Source organism: Hippocampus guttulatus, chromosome 5, assembly GCF_054856545.1.
Source record: "Hippocampus guttulatus isolate MCC_2025c chromosome 5, RoL_Hgut_1.0, whole genome shotgun sequence".
Taxonomy (NCBI): Eukaryota; Metazoa; Chordata; class Actinopteri; order Syngnathiformes; family Syngnathidae; genus Hippocampus; species Hippocampus guttulatus.
In genome coordinates this window covers 14,273,127-14,291,187 of record NC_141265.1, presented here as the reverse complement: position 1 = coordinate 14,291,187, position 18,061 = coordinate 14,273,127, and the positions used below count along the sequence as shown (strand labels likewise).

General features: G+C 41.6%; 1 protein-coding gene across 2 annotated transcripts in view; it reads left to right on the top strand.

Annotated features, from left to right (window-relative positions):
- Positions 1-18,061, top strand: part of commd10 (COMM domain containing 10) — a 41,653-nt gene that overhangs the window by 1,931 nt on the left and 21,661 nt on the right. Inside the window, exons 3-6 of one of the 2 annotated variants that reach the window (XM_086112447.1) lie at positions 57-167; positions 787-942; positions 4,944-5,054; positions 6,869-8,213. In XM_086112447.1, coding sequence (XP_085968573.1) covers positions 57-167; positions 787-942; positions 4,944-5,054; positions 6,869-6,967 — 477 coding nt within the window. In that variant the 3' untranslated portion in view covers positions 6,968-8,213. Of the gene's footprint in view, positions 1-56; positions 168-786; positions 943-4,943; positions 5,055-6,868; positions 8,214-18,061 lie in introns of those variants that run through there. The other variant, XM_086112445.1, reaches the window with a different exon arrangement.

Genomic DNA, 18,061 nt, shown 5'->3' with positions numbered 1-18,061 from the left:
AAAATAACTTCATGGTGGGCTGGACGCTAATCATCTACTTTGGCTTCTCTTTGCAGGGAGAGCGAACATTTAGCGAAGAGGAAGAGGAAAAACTTCAAACGGCTCTTTCACTGGACAAACAGGCTCTCAACTTAGTCCTGGAAACGTCCGCTTTCATTCTCGAGCAGGTAAGGTCATGCGACATCTGTTTTACCACATTAGTGATAATAAATTGTATGAATGTGCATTTGTATTTTAATGAAAAAAAAATCAATACTCTATATTATTGCTGAAAATGTACCGTAATGTCATAATTGAATAGAAATTCACAGAGTTCACGGCACTGCTCATTCTGGTCGGCTGACCTTGGCTACCTGGTGGCAGGCAGGCTTAGAGACAGACAGATACACTGCTATAAATTGAGATGTCCCAACTCCTCTCAGCTCATCAGTACGACAGTAATATTAGTCGTTTTTTGCAAAGAATGAAGAATATTTGACTGAGTGGTAAGTTACTCATATCTCAAGGCACCACTGTATGTTTAAATGCAATTAATAGTAATATGTTATGTAATGGCCAGCGAATTAAAGACTCTAAATTGTCCTGAGGTTTGAATGTGCGTGTCAATGCTTGTTCGAATTGTTTATGAGTGAAAAGTTGCCCACATTAATATTTTATGAACAATGCTTGAGGAGTTTCAAATAGTTTTGGTGACGCATGCAATGTTCACATTTGTCCAGCAGGGTTCACTGTTGCACTTTCGCTGCCGACTTGAGGCATTCTCACCCTTGTTTGGCTCCCATTTAGGCGGTGTACCATCATGCGAAGCCATCCTCCCTGCAGCAGCAGCTTCAGGGGATCAGCATGAACCCCGATAAGGCCGAAGCGTTCTCTCAAGCGTGGTCCACCTCTGGCCCTGAGCTGGTGGACCGACTAAAGCGCAATATCTTTGCCCCCAAGAAGGTGAGATCCTGAGAAAAGAACGGATTTTTTTTTTCATAAATCGATCAGAGATTTTAGATAAAATTCTCAGGAAACCTGAAATAATGTGAATAACCAACACATTCAGTGATTCAAGGTGACTGCTTTCATTTTAGGGCTGCAACTAACCATTATTCGAATAATCGATGAATCTGTCGATTATTCTCCTTTTGCTTTATCCACACCTTTAATTGCTGCATTATTTAAAACATGCTCAGGGAGGACGAAATCTTATACACGTCATTTGCTTGCTGCACAGCAACATGCTGTAATTCAGGATGCCTTGACAACGTAGGAACTTGCGCCGCTCAATCGTTTTTCTTTGATCATGATGCTTTCATGGTCGTGAGAAGCCAAAAGAGAGGCAAGCGCGCAGTCTCCGTTTCACTCAGATGAGTTGGGATAGGCTCCTGGCTCACCCTCCACCCTAATGAGGACAAGCGCTACAGAAAATGGATGGACGAATTAGTATACTGACATACAAAACATAGCGTTGCACTTCATCCATATTCATATTTTCTGTTCATGCAAATTACACTTTTCCCCATTACCCAGCAGGGTGGCCCATATCAACACCATGCTGTTTATAATAACACCAAGTATTCTCGGTGTGCGAAAGCTGTCACGTACATTTTTTTAAAAGCCACTCTTGTGCTACCCTGACACTTGCAACAGTGCCGGCGAGTCAACATCTAAGTGGAAATAAAGTGGCCGATTGTGGACAGCATTTGTGACAGAGCTATTGTCATTCAGACGTCTCACCTGATTGTGTTTTCACCCGTCATCTTCCTCAGTGACGGATTTGATTTATCAGGCAGCCGTGTTGCTTTCTAGATTAGAGTCTGGTAGGTCCCTGAAGGATGACGTGGGAATTTTTGAAACGGTGAAAGAACCCACGTCTTGTCGATGTGTATTTTTATGGAGCAGCGAGGATGGTGTTCATGGCTGAGTTTCAAGCGGTTTTAAGAACTGGCTGTTCTTTCACCACATTTGCACAGGTCCCTGTCAAAACTCTTACCTGTTAAGTTTTGGAAGAGTTATGGTGGAATTTTGAAGCGGTGAAATAGCATAAGAACGATCATACATCTTCAACATAAGAAACAGAAATCACGCAGAGGTCAGAGGGTCCATCGACACAGGCGGCAGATCAACACCTGCCAAAAACAAGAACGTACCTGCAGTGTCGCACATTAAAATCTGCTTTCCCTTTCCTCTGAATCAGTGAGGAAGGATTAATCACCTGTTCTTGTCACTGCCTCTTTTCTAGTGATTTACAGCAGTTTATTAAGTCTTAAGGGGAACATGTTATGGAAAATTGACTTTTGACTTGACTAATTGCTTGTGTACTAATAGTCGGGTCTTGGGAGCACCTGCCCACCCATCGAGTCTGAAATTACACAGAGTAAATCTTATAACTCGAACACCATGGCGGCGTTGACATTCTGCTTAGTGACGGCTGCCAGCCAGATGTTGGAGCGCTTCACGTGGAAAAAGCTGGTGCGGGCGATGTTGGTCACCGGCGAGCGGACCTGCTGTCGTGCGTGGATCACGTTCACACGGAACGCGTCCACTGCGTTGCGCCTGCAATGCGAAGGCGATGGAAAATCATTAGGAAAGAGAGATTAAAAAAACAAAAACAAAACAACATTCTTCTGACTGCAGTGAATGGCAGCGTGGATGATCACAGAGAAAAGCTGCGAAAGAGAAGGGACAAAGAAGATGCTTCAGGGATATGTTAATACCTCAACAACAGCTGTCGCCATCAGACAATCGAAGCCTCAAAGTTCGTTCACAACAGCTTTCAAAGAACAAGTACTGCATTCCTTGTATACATACATATACTATACATACAGTAAACGTCCGCTTTTTTGCAGGGAACGGCACCGAGTTCTGCCACAAATAGCCGAACAACAAAAGTGATGCTCAGACACTAAAAAGATCTTCATTGCCCAATAGTTTAAAAAATTAAACATACAAATGAGGGTAGTTCGAGCGTGGGGTTTTTTTTCTCCCCCTCTGCCTCCCTTGTTTCTTTCTGACTTTCGGGTTGAGTGAACGCTGGCGCGTTTTGGCTGCCGCTGCTCAACCCGTATTGTTTTGTGTTTTTTGTTATTGTAAAGTGTCCTTGGGTGTCTTGAAAGGCGCTTATAAATAAAATCTATTATTATTATTATTATTATTATTGTTAGCTGCCTCTTTCAGAAAATGTGTGTGTAAATGCAAGTCATTAAATTAGCCAGTGCTGGTTTTAGTTTGCATTTAGTGATTCATTTGCAGACTGGATGCTGAGATGTAATGTTCTTCTATTCTGGAGGGAGTCTCCGAATTTCCAGAACTTTATAAAGTCGTTGACTTGCAGCTTGTCCTTTTTTTTGTTATTGTTGGTAACAATACTAACACCCGACATAGATGTGCTCACAAAACTAGCGTATTTCAATATTTCTAACCGTTTGTTTTTTTTAAACACAAATGGTACAGCAATATATGTAGACTGACAATACAGCAATACTGACAGTTACGTGTTCTTTATCCTCTGCGAAAAATGACAAATATGACTGCAACTTACTGAGTCAGTTTGTGAAACTCCATTGATGTCTGTATTATAGTGCCACCCGATGGTCAAGAGAAGCACACAAAAATTATCACACTGTAGGGCTGGAATTCAATGGTGAACGATGATTTGAGTTATGAGACACCAGGTTTATCAAATAAACCTTTTTCAACGATTTTTCGTGTTGATTCCGAATCTGACCTTGGTTTTTTTTCCGCAGCAAAATAATAAGTAAAAATGAAGGAGAGCCTGTTACAGCCTGTTACATGCATGCGTGTTGTTGTTCATAAACAACACCGACATGCACAAATATATTAGCTTGCTCTCTCTTCAATTGCCTTATGTTTATTTACAACCCCACGTCTTAGAATTCAGACCTTCGCTCATGTTCACTTCACTACATTTATTTTGAAGTCGACTTGAGGATCTATATACACCGCGTTGGCATGGAAAGTTATCACTTAAGACGATCACTCACGCTAATGTGAATCTTGTTCCCGACGTGAATAATGTGCGAACCGGAGCTCTTTCCCACTTTGCGCCGGTCCTGTGATGCTGCACATGCACCCACAACCAATAAGTCACACACGGTTTATCATGAGCACCTCTCACTGCGTCATAAAGTTGCTTTGACTAAGTCCTGTGGATTTATCACGGTGCTGCGTGAGGAGTGAGAAGTAGACGGAAGATGCGCGACACTGAGTTTTAAGTCCACGAGGCCCAACTTAAATTACAACTCATGTCAGAGCAGAAGCAACATTTTACGCGCGTATATTCATGCTTGTTTGATTGATTAAAGACGTGCGAGGAATTAAAACTTACTCAGCCTTTAAATGGCCGTAATTGTTCTACAATGGCCATTAAATGTTACTGATTTAAGGCAGCACATTAAACTAGGAGTTAGCTTCACAGGTTCTAGTTTCGAATGTTGGCTGCAGCTTCAGTGTGTACAGTTTGTATGTTCTTGCCTGCTTTTGTTGGTTATAGTCTCCAATTACACCGGCTTCTTCCCATATTGCTAAAATATACAGCCGGCGTTATTTCAGACTGGCCCCAGTCCATAACAGGACACAATTTTATTCAGTTAAAAACAGTTGGGACCACATTACCTGAAAAATATCCGTTCTCCTCCTCTTGCTTTGTGTCCCCAAAATGCCCCTCATCTTCTTCTCTTGGCTTCGTGGTGGTCTGGGGGACGACCAAAAATTGCTTCCGTCTGCGCTTAATCTGTCATTGCTTCAAAGTTAGCGTCACTTGTGAGTGCGCTGGGGAAAATGACGGACCTTCCGTCTCGACTGGCGGGCAGGTATAAATGTCCACCTCTGCATGTTGAAATCATCGATGACTTGGGCTGAACAAGTTATCAATTTTAGGCCCAATTTTAGCATTTGTTATTGTTTTTTTAATGCTCCTTTTGTTTTTGTGTTTCCAGCTGGATTTTGTCAACTGGCAGTTGAACCTCCAGATGGCTCAGTCCAGCCAGGCCAGACTCAAGTCCCCCAGTGCTGTGCTCCAACTAGGCCTCCGCAATGAAGACTCTCAGGTGGGAAAGCACACCAAGTACCAAGACGACATCATCCATCACTTTCCATTATCCCTCCGCTTCACCCCTCCGACCCTCCTACTTTGCTAATCGTTGTTAATCCCTCCGGTGTTTGTTTTGAACCATCAGTAGATAGACATCTGGTTCAAGAGTAACCCTGCGTAAAGGTCCGAGGTCGGGGAGCTTGTTATCTGAAACCTCCCGCGGCCACGTGTTTCAAATCGTACTGAAATAAGATAAGATAAGAAAACCTTTATTAGTCTCGCAATGGAGAAATTCCCAATAGAGGCCTTGTATTTCCCTAGTAGAATTGGTCATGTGTTTTATTTGCGCGATAATGTCTAATTCCTAATGATTCCCAACTATTCAGTCGTACTTTATTTTAGAAAAGCTACTTTTTAAAAATCGGCTTATGTCTCAGCAGTGTGAAGCATACGAGCTGAGCACTCAACCGCCGTGCTGCTCATACAGTATCTTAAACAATCTTTTTTTCCTACTGTGTAGCAAGACTTCATCTACTCTATTTCAGCAAATTGCCATGTGTCTATTTACTGAACTGCAGAGTACCTTCTTCTGTTAGCTTTTTTTTTTCTCAAAATGCAAGCTAAAGCAATTTAGTTTCCCTGTACTATCTTGTTTCAGCTTACTCGTCAAGTGTTTCTTCCTCCCTTATCTTCCCATAGAGAATGCCGGCTCGGATTAACCATGGAATTAAGTGGGCTATCTTTGAATATGGGCCTATAGGCGCATGATACGGGGGGGGGGGAGAAAAAATATAGGTTTTGCAGTGTCTTTATGGATGCGAGAGAAGCAGGATTTTCGTGTTTACTCGAGGCTAGTAAAGAAAGCATTAATTTATTTAAATCCACTTACACAACTCCCCTTGTGGGAGGAGATAGCTGGGGGCTCAAAAACTGCTCATTTAAAGCAAAGAGGGCTCAACAAAAGAAAAAAATAAATAAAAATAGCACCGGAGATTTTCCTTCTTACTTCTGCAGAGGGTGCTGTTGTCTCACAGTTGCTAAAGCATGCTGGGAGGAAGATCTATTCAATTATTGTCTGTTTTTAAGTCTTTCTTGAGGAGCCATTTAAAATTCGCTCTTTTGAGTAGTATACACTAATTGAACTCTCCGCTATCACCAATAAAGTGAAGACTGCAAAACAAGAGGAAGTGGATATATAATAGTACTTTAATAGCAGCTTTAACCCTGGCAGAGATTGGTGAACATTGAGGAACAGCGCAGGGAAGACAAATAGGACAAGAGGGAGTAAAATACCGTCGGCCTGTGTGGTATTGATTGTTTGGTGCGGAGAAAGTTTGGAGGGGCTGCCATCTGACCAGTCACCTGCTTCATTAGCGCTCTCCCTGTGGAGAACCAGGAGGCGGAGGGAAGAGGAGAAATGCCAGGTGCTTTACTTCTCCTTCACCAAACAGTACAAGACATCCAGAACAGCTGCACATGTCGCACAGAGGATTTAGGGGCAAAGATTTAATGGACTCCCTTTCGGTATATGGGAAAACATTTTTAATCCCAAAAGAAATAATGCTAATTAAGTAATGTCATCATAAAACCCTTTCTTGTTGTAGCATTTTAATATTCCTAACTTGCATACAATTATACAAGTACGTGTAAAAGTGTATCAGACAACCACTGTCAGTATTCATAATAAACGGGAGGTGAACAAAACATCAAATGTGCAATGAAAAAACCCCCAACACAAAAACAAAACATATTGCATGCATCCAATCCCTGAGTGCAGCCATCACAGGTGCCATACCTGTTGCATTGAAGCTTGAATTGTTATTTTGACAGAGAAGCAGCTTTTCCAGAAAAAGCCAGTCAAGTTGTCTGGAATTGGTGAAGAATAAGAAAACCACATGGAGACGCGGTGAAACATCACCATGCAGTTAAAAAAAAAACAAAAACAAAAAAAAACTGACAGAGGATGGAAAAGAAGGTGAAATATGGGGGTGGTTTTGTGTGGGCTTCTTTTGCATTTCCCTGTGGGCCTGATGTAGTAAGTTAAGGCAGCACTGAATTTTAATATGAACCCTTGCTAACAATGGCTGTCGGGGACTTTTTCCCATTTGTCAAAACAAATCCATCAACCGTATGTCTTTATATGTGCCTTGAAACTCAAATTTGCAATCTCACTGTGCTGCGTGGCTGTGGTTTAGAGGAAGTTAGAAGAACCAAAACACGCATTAAGTGGCCACAATCTGGTTCCTAGCGTGTGTAGCATTTCACAAACTAAACTCATAAACAAAATATTTTTCTCCTATATTTCACATCAGCGCGCTTGAATGCTGCTTGGAATGGCTGATTAAAAAAACATACAACAGTGATGCGATTATGGATTAAGACCGGGGGGGAAAAACACGTGAACATGATTGAATTTCTCTGTGTAGGTGTTTGCTTTATGCTGTACTGCGATTTCCTTTTATTTTTTTATTTTTTTTGCACCCTGGTTGTTAATTGCCACGACTGAAAACGATGACGACTTTGACGCCATGTTCCCGGCACATTAAATGCCGTAGGCCCAAATGCATCTCATTTTAGCTCCACCCATCTGTTGTAGGATAGCTACTTCCAAATTCCCTCGTCGCAGTTTGTCAGTACAAGCCTTGGAATCGGCTACTTTAAACCATGGCTGCATTTCAGGCATGGCTCCTTGGGACTTTTTCGTGTGTTCTGTCATGATGGGCATCCACCCAATTTCATATCGATTTTTCCAACTTTCCAGTTGGTGCTAGTGAGTGAGTTTTACAGGGTCATGAATCTGGAAGGATACCATTTTTGGGCATGCTGAAGCCTCCCAAAAAGCCAATTAATTTGTCGGAAGAATAATTATGAATTCCCTAAGTCCCCTTTATGATGTGAGCAACATGTTCCTTCTTTTGTTCACGAAAAGAATGGAGGGCGCAAAATGTGTCGTTGGAAGTCACCCCTGCTGAATGTTTCTTGAAACGAGTGCAAGGATACAATAAGAGCGACTCTCGCGGTTAATTGTGCTCATTCATACATTCATCACTTTTGAATGGATTTTATTTGTCGTAGATCAGACTTGAGTGGTCTCTGTTGACTCATTCACATTGGCATTATTCTACCCTTCAACTTATTTCTTTAATTGTAGGCTCAAAATAAATCATAAAGCAAGTATTCGTTTCCTGTGTTTTTGGTTTAGTCATGAGTGAACGTTTCCTTTGATCCTTCTTTTTTGGTATTTTTCATTTCAAAGTTGTGTGTGAAGTTGTCCCCAGTTGACGACCGAAGTATAAGCCCACCAATTTGAGTTTGAAGAGTACAGCTTTTTTTTTCTCCCCTCTCAAAACATCAGACATGAAAGACTGTTTTCTTCTTGTGATTGAAATTATTGTTTTTTGTCCTGGCGTACTGCAATCAAGAGTGGATGCTTTTTGTTTGAGATTACACACACATGAACCGAGGTTGAAGTTTCTTCGCACTTTGTCATGTGGGCTGCAATTAAATATTCCATTTTGACTTTTGCGAGAGGGGTGATGTCATCACAGCCTTCCTGAGCATCCGGGGGCTGTCTCATGTCTCTCTCATCAGGTTGCGTGCCTCGTTTTGAACTTACGTAAAGCCAAGCTTGTGCCTCCCACACGCGCATGTAGTCCCGATAAACAAGGCTTCCCGAGGAGATCCGGGCTTTACATTCTTTTTCATGGGATTACATGGTCCGATCAATATATCGGAGAGCTGCGATGTAAATGCTACCATTTTCAAAATCCTTCGCACCACGCCGCCCACCAGCCAGGAGGGACAAAGGCTGCTTTGTTTTAACTTCTACTTGTCTTGCTTTACATGTCCCAAAATGCTTTGTTGTTTTGTGCGCCCTTTTTTTTTTCCCCCTCAAGGGTCTCTCCCTTCTCTGTCTCTTTCTTCATCGGTTTCCCACTGGTGATTTGTTTTTCCTCCTGTGGGATTTGGGATCCCATTCATTGGGAGCTCATTGTTGGGCTCTTATCCTCTCCAAACGGATGGGCCCCGAGAGCAGAATGGGGGACTGTGGACTCCCTCTCGCCGCACTCCTTGTCACCCAGGTCCTCGCTCTTTGCCATGCGATGATGTCATGGCTTCTCTTTGCAAAGGAGGGGGAACCCATTGATTCTCTCTCCCAAATACATATCCTATATATCTCTCCCCTTCCTTCAGGCCTCTCTAAACTCCACTCATGTTTTCGCCAGCCAATTCCTTTTGCAGATTCCTTGGCCTCTCCAAAGGCGCCTTGGGGATTTGGGGATGTTTGGATGTTGTTTAGTACATCCACCGCACAACGCTTGACACCCACGTAGGAGCGCCATCAACCCGCAAAGCCAGCTCCATTTAAATCTCATTGATTGAACGTTTCTTTCTCTTAAATTCTCACTGCAGTGGTTTTCTATCAACCCGTTTTGTCGACACCCACTTTGTCAAGTAATCATTAATTCCTTAAAACGGGGTGTCGTTTAGCCTGTCGCGATGATAAGAGAGTGCTTAAGACTCCATTTTTCTAATGTGAACGTGTGCCCCGAACCCCCCGCACACCCTCTTTCATTCACGTTTATTTTTGAGAGGCAGCCCAGCTCTCGGCTGAACTATGCAGCGCTGAGAAACCAGGTGCAGCTGAAACAAGGCGTTCTGATTGCGGAGGCATGGAGCCAAATCAAGAATCAAATCCATTCATTGAAAGCTGGATAGTCGTATGGCGTCACAGGAAGTAAAGGCTGCATTTTTACCCCCTAATGGCACATATAAAAAAATGAGATTGCAAATAAGTACAACAAGATACATCTTGAGCGTAAGTTTACTTTATCTCAACAGTTCATGACATATCGATCAAATCAGTTTTTCATTTGTGTTGGGACGAGATAAAAGAATTGAGTTGAGGGGCTTTCACTTCTTTTGAGGTCAAAGTCACGAGCCTTCTCTCCCTGAGTGCCTTCGTGAACTTCTTTTCAACCATTTGATACTTTTTTTGGTTGGATATTTCATCCAAATGTGTTGTATACGCATCAGACGCGACAACTTGTCTTACCTCACTTCATGTATTCTAACTATGGTGGCCCTGAAGGTGAGGGCTCATGCCACTTCAGGTCGTAGGTGAGCTGCAGCTGTTTTTGTATGAGAGGAGGGGAACACCCCCCGCCCTCACATTTAGACAACCATACACGTTCATATTCGCACCTGCAGTATAGGAAATAGACTTAGCCAAAGAAGCATTTTTTTCGGGCTTTGGAAGGAGTACCTGGAGAAAACCATCACATGAGCAGAGAGGATATATGATTTGTTTGGATTATGGCCTGTCCATGACCTGGCAGGTTGAGTCTAGTTTCATCCCCCCCCCCCCCCCCCCCCCCCCAAAATTAGACTACAATATTAAAATCTCACACACGGACAAAATGGTGCAGAAATTAGAATGTGATGAAATGTCGACTGGCCTCTGGAGGCACTCCTCCTCCTCCGCCTCAACCCCCTCCTGCATGTAGCTGAAAATTCTTCCCACTCCTTCCTTATGTATGGGAGCGCCAATGTCTACATACCTTGGGGGCATAGGCCGGCTGCCTTGGCGATGTTCTAGCTTTGCCTCATACTGGGAAAGAATCGGGCCTTAGTTTTTGAATAGCAGCCGTTACTCGTTTGGGGCGGCGACAATGTCTTTGCATGGACTCACATCACAGTTGCCCAGGACACCCTCCAGCTCAGCCCACTCCAACCATGCGCCAAGCCAATATATTTGAAATACATTCTGTTTCAAGATGCGAGCCTTCACTGAAGGTCTCGAGTGCCACTTATGTGAGAACCTGGCACGCCGTGCTTGTTCGGGCTCGCGCTGCAAATTGTTGGCTGACTTTGGCCTTCTTGAAGACACCTGACTCACGTTAATAAAATTAATGTTTTTTCACACTGCTTCTTAGTCGCATTGGGCAAATGAAATGCAGAGGTCAATGTGGTGTTTTTCGGAACTTCTATAAAGTTGTGGCGGATCTTGTTTGTTTCATCTGTCGCTATGTCTGAGATCTGCGTATACATTGAAGTTAGTTGGAAATCAGCAGCATATTTCAACCGTGTAGTTCAGCTCACTTTAGAACACATATTTTGACATTTTCTCTGTAAAGGGTACCAAAATATCCAAACTAAACTGTCATGTTTATCAGGACCCTCTTTGTTGGTATTTTTTTGGGGCAGCTGGAACAGATTAATAAGTTGTCCATTCATATCAACAGGGAAAGATAATTTGAGGTACAAGCGGTGTGAATCAAGTAAATTAGAAAATAGGAAAGGATACATCGTGGTCATTGAGAAGCAACTTTTGTTTGTGCACAAATTACATTATATCAAGGAATAAAAGGATCAACTTTAGGGGCTTTGAACAAGAGTCACACAATTCTTGTTGCTCCAATTAATAAATTAGCTTTTTTTTTTTGGGGGGGGGGCTTAATGTGATTTGTCTCACCTCAATGTCTCCACCCTGTGGGAGGTGTGAACAAACAATGTGAAAATACGAGGCTATTTATGGACATTTCGTAGACCGTCTCCACCCATCAATCACTTGTTGTCTTTTTCTGTCCGTCGTTTTTTGATCATGACGTTGTCTTCATTGTGTTCTTTTTTTTCCCCGTTCTTTGTCAAAAGTGCGAAAGAGGCAATTTTGAAACATCACATGATAACTCGTGCAAGAGATTTCTTTGTGTGATAGGTTGCGATCTTGCCTCAGCCCTTATTTACAGCACTCAAGTCTGCCGGGCATCTGACTTGCTGTCAATGTTGCTGTGGCGACGCTTCAAAGCTGAATTGTCCATTCGAAGGAATTATTTTCAGTTTTGCACCCTGCCTTCCCTTTGCCTTTGGAGCACTCGCTTTCGATGATTACTACTTTAGTGGAAAAGGATGAATGAAAAATGCATGCTCGTGTCATATGAATATTTATATTGTATGCTCCTCTTATGAAACTGAAAGGACCCTTCAAGCTGCCATTAGCTTGCCATCTCTGCAATAGCAATTATTTTAAAAATATCTTTTAAGGTTCAGTTGCGACACAAGATAAGATACGATAAAATAACCTTTATTCGTTCCTCAATGGGGAATGTTTTTAATAATATATGACATTGTAATAATTTAAAATGGATTCTGATCACCTGAGCGGAGAGGTACTTCTGCCTTCTGTACTTCTGTTCGTATTTAAAGCCAATTTTACCATAAGATTAATTACCGGTAATGTTTTCCAGTGTCAAATTGCCATTATATTTTTCTCGAAAATATACTGAAAAAGTTTTAACATTTTAACATCCTTTATCGGAATACATGTGTGAAAATAAATTTAGCACTGTAAAATCCATCAATCCATTTTTTTTCCTCCCGCTTGTCACCATTTGGGTAGCTGGCGAGCTGGAGCCTGTTCCAGCTGACTTTTGGCAAGAAGCGGTGCATACACTGGACTGGTCAACAGTCAGCTTGTTGGAAAAGTCTTAAAAAGTGTGCGTGTAAGCAACAGGGAGTTTCGTTTGTCAATGCGATTTCCATTTGAGTGATCTAAAACTGGCTAAACAAAACCAGAAAAGTTTTGAATCTCTTTTTCTATGTAACAGTTGCCCCAGGCGTCGCACTGAAGGATAAAGCCCATGACAATCGTTGTTTGTGTCACGTTGCCATTTTCCATTAACTATAAATTGTATTTTAATTAGGACACATTAATTAATTGGAATAATGTTGAAGCCGAGGTGCTCCAAGGAGTCTTTTCACAGCACAGTGGGCCCTGTGAAACAATCATAATGTCTCAATGTGCAGAGCATGTGCCCACTGCAATCCAGTACCCCCACGTGCATTGGTTAAGCATCACATTTTCATTGCAGGAACACAACACATGAAGACTAATTTAATTCCCCTTTGTGAATGCTGTAGGATGACAAAAATCCGGCAGGCAACGGGTACAAATGTTGAGTTATTTTCAAGCCTGTTTACATGTCAGCCCGTCTGTTTCCTTATAATGTGGGTCAGAGGAAACCCATCAAGACAGAGAAGAAAATCTTGCTTGCTCGTCATGTAGTTGTCAGCCCGCCTGTCAGTCTAGTTTTCTCATTTATAGCATCAAAGTCTCTGATAATTCCCAGTCGCTCGCGCCGCAACTATATTTTGTCTGAAGATTTGGGACCTGTATCAGTTCCTTTGTGTTAGCTAGGAGCCGAACACTCCATCGTTCTTTGTCTAAAGTCTGTGCAATCAATTATGGATACAGGAAGCTGCTTCAATATTACACATGCTAGCAGGGCAAAACACTTAGGCATGCCCGCAAAATGTCGAACACTGTCACCAAGAATCCAGATCATGGACAGGTCACCTCCCGTTGTATTTATTTCTGTATGTATGCATTGACTTCATTTGAAAAGTCGTTCAAAGCCATCCAATTAGTTCTGAATGTGAACTTCCCGCTGTTAAATCATAATGACGGTTTTAACAAACAGTGATTTTCAGTCCCCCTGGAAAGGTATTGGAAGGGCACAACCAAAGTTCAGAACTCCTTTTTTTCATGGCATGTATGTATATCGACATCAACTCAGGATGGAGCATCTTTTGTTTGCAACCACCCGCTTTCAAGTGAGCAAAAATATTGGAACGTGACAGAGATGTTTCTAGTCGCTCAGGTGTTGCCTTTTAGATTGATTGTTTCAACATTAGAAAGTTTGGTTTTGACATCCATTAGAGCTATTGCACAGAAATTCAGTATAGGCAAGATAACTATTTGGAATATCCTCAAAAACAAAGAAACGATTGATCTACTGAGCAGCAGAAATCGAACAGGTCGACCAAGGGCGTCAACAGCAGTTGATGACAAGCGTTTTGAGATCTATAACACACACATGGATGGGCAATATCTTGTCTCTCTGAATCTGTTGCGTCTTTATCGTTAATGCCCCCAGGTTCACTTCCCTCCATGTTCATTTTTTTACATCTTATATATCCCCAGGATCTCAATCAGTCAAGATCTTAATCGCCTTTTTTTGTGCAGGTCGAAAAAAGTAACAAGCCTACTTTGTCAAAAAAAAAAGGAGTCAAAAGTACAACCATCTGATCTCCAATGTATGGAGGAAAAATAAAAAGTCATCAGAAAAATAAGTACCTCTGTAAACATCAAGTACAGTCACAAAATATTTGTCCCGTACTTCATTTCTCTTCTACCACTGCAGGTATTGTCATGTGTCAGCAGTGTTACTGCAGTTAAAAAAACAGCATCATAAAAGTGACAGCTTAAAGAGGCCTGAAGGCTGCACCTCCATCCCATAATGTCCCCCCGGGTGTTAAATCTGGAGCCTGTTCAAAGATAATGGTTCGGAGGTGATGATGAGAAGGCAAGCAGGAAAATCGCCCATCTGCCTTTTCTGATAAGTGCACGTCATATGTTTTGCTTTCCACCTTGCCCAAACCGTGATAAAAGTGACTCCAAAATAGCATCTGCTCGTCGAAAACATATGATTCATTCTCGCCGCACCTCTCTTACTGGCCATCGGTCGTGCAGCGACATCGTAGGTACCTTCTTAAATGTAATGATGCTCCTTTTAATGTCTGGACAAATTGAGTAATGGCGGGTGCTGCTCACCATGGCAGAAGTAATATTCCCAGCCCATTAGCCGGGGGTCTCGACCGACTTCTGCACGGCCTCTGATTCCGTAATGATAAAGGAACGGAGGAATAAGCACTTTTGTTATCATCTCCATTGTCACATCCCATACAACCGCAGCCTTCTATTACTTTGCTAATAATAGACACGGTCCTTATCGCTTCCATCACCGTCATGTTAGTAGAGAGAAAGGAAAACCAGGTGGCTGTGCACTACTGACAAAACTCTTCATATAAATGTTGGAAGTAACAGACGCTAATATAATACTAATAATATGATGTGCAAATTATGCTAATATATTTTGAGACCTTTCTGTAATGTTAATTCATGTCACTGTCACACAAGCGAGGGAGCCATTTAAATTTGAATGCATCTCAGGTTATACAAAATTCATGCGGAATTTGACTAACATTTTGTGGCCTCTCAGCGTTCACAAAACCGCACTCGTCATCAAAACAACCAAAGGATGAATTCTTTGCATTTTACTTTTTCTTTGGTTTTTTTCTGGCATTGAATCCAAAAAGATGAACCGTTCTCTTGCCTATCAAGTATTACATCTGCTTGTCTGTTGCTTTGTTTTTTTTGTTTTTTGTTTTTGCTGCTGTTTTGTGATAAATTAGTGGTGAGAAGAAGAGGAGTATTTATTGGGTCCGTGAAGGAGGCTCTCGTTGAAAGCAGGACCACTCTGGTGTCAATATGCAGGTTCTTTCTTCGTCCTCAAGACAAGGTGCAGAGTTTGCACTTTTTACCATATTAAACCCTAAATGGTCATTAGCTGTACAGCTGAATATGCTCACTGATAGTATTGATGACCGTCATATGTAGGTAGTTTGTTTGTGATGAATAATGAAGTAAATGTAACATGGATCCATGTTTGTGTACATTCTAGATGCAGGGTGTTGATTATTCTCGACGTTTAAAAAAAAAAACCCCAAACGGAATACCAGTGTTTTTCATTTAAGATCTTCCCCATTTTAAGTGCTTTGGCGCAATTATCTGACATCTAGGCAATCATAAATCTGTTGTCAATTATTTGCGGATTTGAGGCAGGGCTTGGTCCCTCTCCCCCATGAATGACGATGGTTCACCTTAATTGTATTTTCTTGATTGTATCTTGGAAATTGATTGGAATCCAAATTAGACCAGTAACATGGAACATATATAATTGTAAAAATAAGGGCAAAAAAAAAAAGCCCAAAAGTCATGTCGTGTAAATATTTGACGGGCATGACACAGTGAATGCAAAGTTTGCGTGTCAAAGCAAGGTCACTACGTGGGTGCAGATCGGTTTTTCAAGCTGAGTTTCCAGCAGGGGCTCCTGGTAAAGATGGAGTTCTAACAAAATAGAAGAAGGTAGACATTTGAGGAGCACAATTTTTCCACATCAAAGCTCCTAGTTTCAAAGCCAGAATCGATGCTTCCTCTGAGCAGGTGCAGCAGACTCTGATGGTGAGGGAGGCCAGGTGGAGATTATCCGAGGCGTTGATGTGTTTGGTCAAAACAGCACGCAGGGGATGAAAGATGGCTTCACATGCATGCACGGGAGGAAGGAAAGGATCCGTCTTTCTTGACGTTTCTTCAGGCTTCAATTTGACAAGAAACACAAGTTTGCCAATGTGAGAAGTTTCTTTTCATTTTGGCCTTGCCTGTCAATTCATTGAAACATTTGCGCCTCATAGTCCGCGATGTGATTTCCTTGAGTACAAAAGTATCAGTGGGTTATTCCACCACTTTGAGCTCTTGCATGAGCTGTTTCTGAGAGCTCTCTTGACTTCTGCGCTGTCAAAATAGCTCTGCCAAATGTGAAGACCTTGAAGAGACACACATCTCCACATGCGCACACATTTCCCTGACATTTTGAAACGTGGAAGCTTGCAAGCTCACACTGGCCTCCCGTTTTCCATCACATCCACAAGAGCACGTAGAACCTTGGTCATGTGTTTTCTTTGTAGGCTGACTTGCTGCTATTTGGATGACGAACTGTGTGTGCATCGAGTATATACCATATGTGAGGAAAAACGGCAAGCATGATCACTTCGAACCTCGTTGAGTGCGAGAGAAAAAAACGTGTCATTGATCACTTAGCTTTTATTGCTGAACATACATATTTTATGATATGAAATTTGTGTCAGCATATATATATATATATATATATATATATATATATATATATATATATATATATATAATTACAGGTATATGAATAATATTTTTTTTTTTTATTCAACATGATTTTTGGGGGGAGTAAATTTATAATATGACATTTGTGTCTGCATACTGTGTATATATATACACACACAGTATATCATCTTTTTTTTATTCAACATGATTTTTGGGGGGGAGTAAATATGTTAAAATATATTGATTATCAGCTGTATGATTTTTCAAGGTCAAACTACTTCTACTCTAAAGCTTCACATTTGTCTTATCCAGTTTGACTCTGGCTGTTGTCCAATGAGAAACTTTTGTAGTCCTAAGAAAAATCATTCTGGCGAAGGGGGTCACAGTCTAATGCTTGAAGACTGGTTTCGTAGCATCCCCCTGACAGGTGTGGAATGCAAAGGCCCATTCAACGCTTTTAGCAGCTGTAATTATTTATACTGTAAAAACACCGACAACTGCACAAACTATTATATGCGCTTCATTGCCTTCCTAAAAATGTCACGGCAGTTGATTTCTGCATCGCATTTCATATTCATTCCCTGAACATAGTCGTTTTCCATCAGCATCAATCTCGCTGTCACGTCATCAGGAAACTAATTTTTTTTGGGGGTCTGTAATCTTTCGAAAAAGTTTTCTTGTCTGCTATAAATAATAGAGTGAGAGTGCTAAATCGCAAGGTGAGAGCCTGTCAAAGTGACTGTCACTCGTTTGATGATTTTGGCCTTTTAAACTGCAAAACATTGAAAAGTTGGGTCATGGGTCCTGGGAGCTTGACAGAAGGGGAACCAGTGCCACTATTCTGTCATAATCAGCTTCAATCAACGCTCAGAGATGGCTGATGTACACGTGAGCTGCTTGTGTGCCATATGCGCATATTGCAATGGCTTCATTCTGTTCTGATTGATGCCATTTAGCTGTCCATTCACTTTTTGGTAGGTCATTTGAGGTCAAACAATGAGTTATATAATATCCCAAATGATCTTTGCACTTATATATCAATCATTAAAAAAATGTTGAGGCCTCATTCTGGCGCACAGGATGAGCAGAATAGTTTATGTTATGTGGAGTCAGTGCAGTCCTACTTTTCAGTTATTTTACTCATTCAAAAATTGAAATCTAAAAGGCTCGCTTTATAAAAAAAAATAAAAAAATAGTACCGGTCATGCTCAGTAGTGGATGACACAGCCTCGCAGGTTTTCATGTCAAATATTCTTATTGTGTGGCTC